Source organism: Triplophysa dalaica, chromosome 10, assembly GCF_015846415.1.
Source record: "Triplophysa dalaica isolate WHDGS20190420 chromosome 10, ASM1584641v1, whole genome shotgun sequence".
In the NCBI taxonomy this organism is placed as follows: domain Eukaryota; kingdom Metazoa; phylum Chordata; class Actinopteri; order Cypriniformes; family Nemacheilidae; genus Triplophysa; species Triplophysa dalaica.
This window is the reverse complement of record NC_079551.1, coordinates 18942077-18948151: the sequence shown is the minus strand read 5'-3', so window position 1 is coordinate 18948151 and position 6075 is coordinate 18942077. Positions and strand designations below refer to the sequence as shown.

Genomic DNA, 6075 nt, shown 5'->3' with positions numbered 1-6075 from the left:
TCAAGAGAATTTTTCTTATTATATTGACAGATTTTTTTTTTTTATATTTTTACTGAAAACAAGACAAAAATACCAAGTCATTTTTTGCAGTGTGACTCCATTAAATGTTCTTGTGATAAAGTGTGTGTGCGTGTGTGTGCGTGTGTGCGTGCGTGCGTGCGATGTAGATTAAACATGAACGGGCCAAAACGGACATGGCAGCAGGTCAAAATCAAATACAAGAACATTCTGCACAATGGTATGGTCCCTGACTAATATTTAACAAAGCACAAGCATATATTGTACCCAGAAGGTGCCTGCTCCCACATTGTCTGTACTGTTTTAGCAGTGAAAAAGAATACCCACAGACAAGGCACGGGTGGTGGGTCACCAAAGGCTGACCTTACCCCAGCAGAGGACATGGCCTTGGAGCTAAATAAAGGCAGGCCCGTCTTAGAGGGGATCCCTGGGGGGAAAGAGACTAGCATAGGTTCCTCGCAAGATGCCACCCGCTTCATTCAAGGTATGTCCTTCCATCTCTACATGGGATACAACCACATTCATATTGAATCAATTTGGACTTTCTGACTTTGGTTTACCTATTGCCTTACAGTGTCTGGCAGCACTGTGTTCCTGTTAGAGCCACCAGCACAAGCACCAGACGATGCTGATCCAGTGAGTACTCCATCAAAGGCATACTTTAGGCCTGGCATGTCTTGTCTACTAGCTTCAATATGAATCCGATTAAATGTGATAGGGTGAAAGCCCCAGTGCAGCAGCAACAGCACATGATGGAGATGATGAGGAGACCATCTCTCTGGATTCCAGAAGGCATGAGGTATCATGTTAAGACTGTGAAAGTACTATTTACTCTACAATGGTGAGGAGTCCTCATCAAAATCAAAAAATCTAATTTCTTTTACAGGACCCAGATGCTATACAGTGGGAAAACCAGCCTGGCAACATAGTGCGTATTAATAAAAGGACACCACATCCTGCCAAATTCCAGCTGCGCTAATTGTATTGTGTTCACAGAGCTCACAAGCTATCAAAAAGTTGTATGGCAACCACCTCCGGCGCCAAATAGAACTGGCAGACATAGACATTCAGTACAAGAAGAAACAGATGGAAAATCTTGCGCTGGAGTCCGAAATAAAAAAGAGGACAATTAGGAAACTGGACCTTGAAATAAAAAAACTTGAGAGGGAGGTGAGATATGCCTTCAATGTACAATGTATGCTAACTGTAACACAAATGTATTAATCATTATTTTTCTTTCCTCCCCCAGCTCCAAGAAGATGACACAGCTCAAAATAAAAATTAGGTATATTCTCGTAAAGTCAAGTGAGCCATGACATATGAGCTCTTATTGTGAGCACACAGGACAGTGGCATCTTTCTAACGTTTTTTTTTATTTTCCCAGCAATCAGTTCAACCAAGTCATCGTTATAAGGCACCGGCCTCTTTTGCCCACCCCCCCAGCACCAGGTGTGGCCACTAGCCTATATGAAGGCCCAAAATTGTGTGTTCCTTTCTGCTCTGACAATGGCATGCCCATTCTTGCGAGATGTGGTGGATGAAGAAGCACTTGTGCTGAGGAGAGCCTTCAGGCGAGAAAGGGTCTTCAGGGACCGGTTGGACCCACTGGCCTTCCCTGATGACCATCTATATGAAAGATACAGGTTTTCTGCAGATGGCATCAGGTATCTATGCAGACTACTGGGTCCCAGGATTAAGCACCGCACTGCACGGAGCCATGCACTGAGTGTGGAGCAAATGGTTTGTGTGGCCTTGCGCTTTTTTGCTAGTGGAGCCTTCCTGTACTCAGTGGGGGATGCAGAACAGCTGAACAAGGCCACAATTTGCCGCACAATAAGGAGTGTGTGTCTGGCTATCAAAGCATTAGCAGATGTCTTCATCTCCTTCCCTGGCCACAGAAGACTATGTGACATCAAAGAGGAGTTCTATAGGATTGCAGGTAAGAGGATCTACAAATTACAGGACAACTTTTAACACATAGTAGGATACTCATTACTTTGTGTGACAGGTTTCCCCAATGTCATTGGTGCAGTGGACTGCACACACATAAGGATAAAAGCCCCCTCAGGTGCCCATGAGGCCGATTTTGTGAATAGGAAATCCTTTCACAGCATTAATGTTCAGGTGAACATTACTTTTTGATATTGTCCATTGACGAACACTCTGCATTGCCAGTGATGTGCATTGATTGGTGTAATATTCCTCATCTTATGATTTCAGATGGTCTGCAATGCTGACTGTGTGATCAGCAATGTTGTGGCAAAATGGCCTGGCTCAGTCCATGACTCCAGAATCTTTCGGGCCTCTGAAATCTATCAGTGCCTATCACAAGGTAAGACACACAACACCTATTTATAACCATCATGGCTGTGTCAAGAATATCACTGTCTTTATGAGGTAGTAATGATGAGATTTTGTGTTGACAGGTGAATTCTCTGGTGTGTTGCTGGGAGACAGGGGGTATGGCTGCCAGCCTTTTCTCCTGACACCTTTCACAGACCCCCAGGAAGAACAGCAGGCCTTCAACCATGCCCATGCCAGGACCAGGGCCAGAGTTGAAATGACCTTTGGCCTCCTGAAGGCACGCTTTCACTGCCTTCACAAGTTAAGGGTCAGCCCTGTTAGGGCATGTGATATTACTGTGGCTTGTGCTGTCCTCCACAATGTAGCCTGCCTGAGGAAGGAGAGGACCCCCAGAGTGCCACCAGCCATGGACTGGGACAATCCGGCAATCTTCCCTGATGACGACAGTGGTCGGCTGCTGAGGGACCAATATGTGTTGAATTATTTTAGTTAGTATGTGTGCTTTCAATTTTGGTTAAATATGTCCTGCGGTGGCAGAGGAATTTGGCTTTTTTTGGGTTCGTTTTTTACGAATTTGGCCTCTTATGATGTTTGTGCGGTATACTGTGTGTAATACAAGGCTGCAGGGAGGCTACTGCATCCATTCATTTGTCTGTTCAGTTGATGTGTATGGATTTGTCCTGCATTTATTTTAGCGTGCATACATGCAGGGTGTGTTATATACAGACCTTTGAATGTGTATGTATCATTTTGTATAATATGCTTTGATTCTGTGCTTTCCATCTTGTAGAGTCACTGTGACTTCAGTTTCAAAAGGAGCTGATGGTTTACCTGCTTTGTTTTGTCCTTATTCAATAAAGGAACATAATGTTACACATTGTGTTTTTATGTTTATATGGAATGTGTATTTGTTTATATGACAGAGTACTAGGGCCACACTGAGGAAAAAGGATAAAGTCATAAATTTATGAGGCTGGTTCTTTCTGCAGAAAAGCTACATATTCTTTTTACAGTTTTGATACTTATGACAATGTGATACTTAATATTCTGGCACATCAGCATGTCTTTCTTTATGAAACCATACTGAAGTACAATTTTACGAAATGCCCCACATCTGTCATTTTAACAACTGTCCTCCTTTAAAACAACTGGTTACAATATTATGACTTGTCTTTTTTTTTCCCTATGTGGCCGTAATATTCTATAATTTTATATATAGCCTTATAGTCTATGGGAAACTGTAAAATATCTAATGATAGCAACATCATCTAAAAATCATTATTTATCCAAAATGATTGAAATTAATGATCACAAACGTTTAAATAATGACAGTGGGTCTAGTTATATGTGATAACAATGTAGGGTGAGCAGTGAAATAACTATTGGTTTCCATTTGTGGTGACTGCTGACTGACATTAGGGATGAGATTAAATAGATCCTGGAACTTAGCCTGGTCTGGAGCAGGCTAGCTCCACAGAATAAATCTCCATGGTAATTTATACCATAACATATCCTCCTGTCCCCTATCCAGCTTTTGTGCAACCGGATTACGGATCAATTGAGCCAGGATCACCAAGATATCCTGGCTTAATCCCTTATCCTAGTTTTGTGCAACAGGCCCCAGGTCACAACACAAGCAAGGTCGTACAAACAGCAAACAGTTATTTTTCAGACGGGACACAAGAGTAATCTAAAAACAGGTGAGGGTTGATCAACGGCGAACATAATCGAAAGGGCTTGACAAGAGGGGCAATTCAGGGGTAGCACGGGCAGAAGATCAGAACACGAGATAACACTTAAGACATTGACTAGACTATGGAAACTAGAACGAAATGCTTTGACAACAACAGGGAAGTGGCTCCGTAAAGCTGCTATGATTATCAGCATAACGCTTAAACAATACCCGGCCCTTGAATGGTCGTTTGAGTCTGATTCTAATAGTGGGTGTGATTGGTAGCAGCTGCGTGTGATTGGTTTCAGGTGAGCTTGTGATAGTTCAATGGAGCATGGGAAATGTAGTCCAGGGTGATGTGTAACAGTCTGTGTGGTGTAAGAGTCAATATAATAAAAGGGCGACCTCTGGTGGCAATCAGACGGAAGGCCACGGGTGGAATTCGTGACAAGACCTGTGGTTTAATCTTGAACCGCATGCAATGCAGAATTGTATTTGTGTTCTCATTATGATGGAGTTTCCCGTTCACTAAGCGTAGGTTATTGTGTCACTTTAAGAATCACATAAGCGTGTGTCATTGTCTCATTGTCATTGTCTTTTTATGAGTCACACAAAGGAAACTTGTTATTTTATTCCTTGTCCCTCTCATTTTCATGTCATTGCTGTGAAAGGGTAGCTCTGCTCGACGTTTGACTTTCTGTTGTCGAATGACTGTTGATAAAGCTGAAAAACGGCATGGGGAGGACATCTGCTGGCTAACATGTGTTAATACAAAGACTCAAGTCACATTATGACACAATGGTTTGAAAATGACTATATTTTGAAAGAATTGTAAGCACACTTTCTCGTATGGAAACCTTTGCTTCTTAGACTATACTCTTTATATTTTTATCCATGTATTTACATACCTCAAGATGGAAAAGTTACTTTAACCAAAAAAAAGAAATTATAAGAAACATCTTGGTTCTTTTTTGTTCTTAAAATAGACGTTCTTCAAAATATCGTAATTTATGTTCTGCAGAAGCGAAACTGATTTGAAAATCAATGAGGTTAAAATAAGTAAATGATAAGAGAATTCCTAAGCTTTAATGATGTGATGTCCTGCATATATTCCCTGTGTTAGGTACTGCGGTCTTTTCATTTTATTCATTTAACGTTTGTATCAACAAAATCATATTTCTGATGCCAATTCAAGATTACCAAATTGTCATAGTCATTATCAACTAATATAACCAATATAATCTCTCATCCTATATAGTATTGTACATTCAAGATTCAAGTGATTTTTTAAGTAATGATGTCATTTAGAAAAGTTAACTTTTTGTAACTTTCCCTGAATCTCTTTTTGTGTGTATGAGTAGAGAACTGTAAAGCCAACAGCAAAACAAACCCTTGAAGGGTGAAACAAGACCCTTCCCGATCACTCCACCTCTATTTTCTTTATTGTGATAACAACCGACTGGATGTACATTAACAGCTCTTTTTCGTTTGATGCGTGTTCATATTATTTGCATAGATCCAATAAAATATAAAACGTTGTTCGGTTATATCAGGTCGCTCAGCTGAAACAAGGGGTAAGTGATAAGAGGTAGCCACCTTGTAAAATATGTCCAACTTCACCTGATATCGGGTTATAAATATATGCATGTGTGCTGTATGTACACACTCTGTATGTATACTGAAAGTCGTGCTGACTGACAAAACAAGTACAATTCTGTTCGTGTGCATAAATCAACAGATTCTACATTTCATGACTATATCACAAACGGCTGTGATACAGAATTGGCTTTTATATAAACTAATTTCCTATAGATATAATAATATCACATTAAGGTAATTGTTACACAATAAGTAGTGTTTAATATACTTTATAGCTGATACTGTCCCAGAACAACAAAAATGTTTTCAAAGATCTCACATTGTTATTTAAACAACTTAATATTAACATGAGCTGTCTGTATGGTAAAAACTTTCTGAAACTCATTTTTCTATGGCAAGATTTTATGGATATTTGCATGGACTCATATAACAGATTTTCACATAACACATAAAAATGCTTGTACAAACTGTACACAGACACT

The 6075-nt window shown here is 40.2% G+C and overlaps 1 protein-coding gene across 1 annotated transcript; it reads left to right on the top strand.

Annotated features, from left to right (window-relative positions):
- Nucleotides 1-409: 409 nt before the first annotated feature.
- LOC130430144 (putative nuclease HARBI1) lies at nt 410-2870 on the top strand. Its single transcript, XM_056759128.1, has 10 exons — nt 410-502; nt 593-654; nt 737-817; nt 905-946; nt 1015-1188; nt 1268-1303; nt 1403-1957; nt 2027-2142; nt 2239-2350; nt 2445-2870. The coding sequence occupies exons 7-10, from the start codon at nt 1486-1488 to the stop codon at nt 2813-2815; spliced, it is 1071 nt and encodes a 356-aa protein (XP_056615106.1). The 5' UTR covers nt 410-502; nt 593-654; nt 737-817; nt 905-946; nt 1015-1188; nt 1268-1303; nt 1403-1485; the 3' UTR covers nt 2816-2870.
- The last annotated feature ends 3205 nt before the right edge of the window (nt 2871-6075 follow it).

What these genes read in the sequence shown, in the direction of transcription:
- LOC130430144 (XM_056759128.1), top strand. Translation starts at nt 1,486, where the DNA reads ATGAAGGCCCAAAATTGTGTGTTCCTTTCTGCTCTGACAATGGCATGC. An exon ending in GGAGTTCTATAGGATTGCAG is followed by an intron (nt 1,958 to 2,026) that starts GTAAGAGGATCT and finishes TTTGTGTGACAG; the next exon opens with GTTTCCCCAATGTCATTGGT. An exon ending in CTATCAGTGCCTATCACAAG is followed by an intron (nt 2,351 to 2,444) that starts GTAAGACACACA and finishes TTGTGTTGACAG; the next exon opens with GTGAATTCTCTGGTGTGTTG.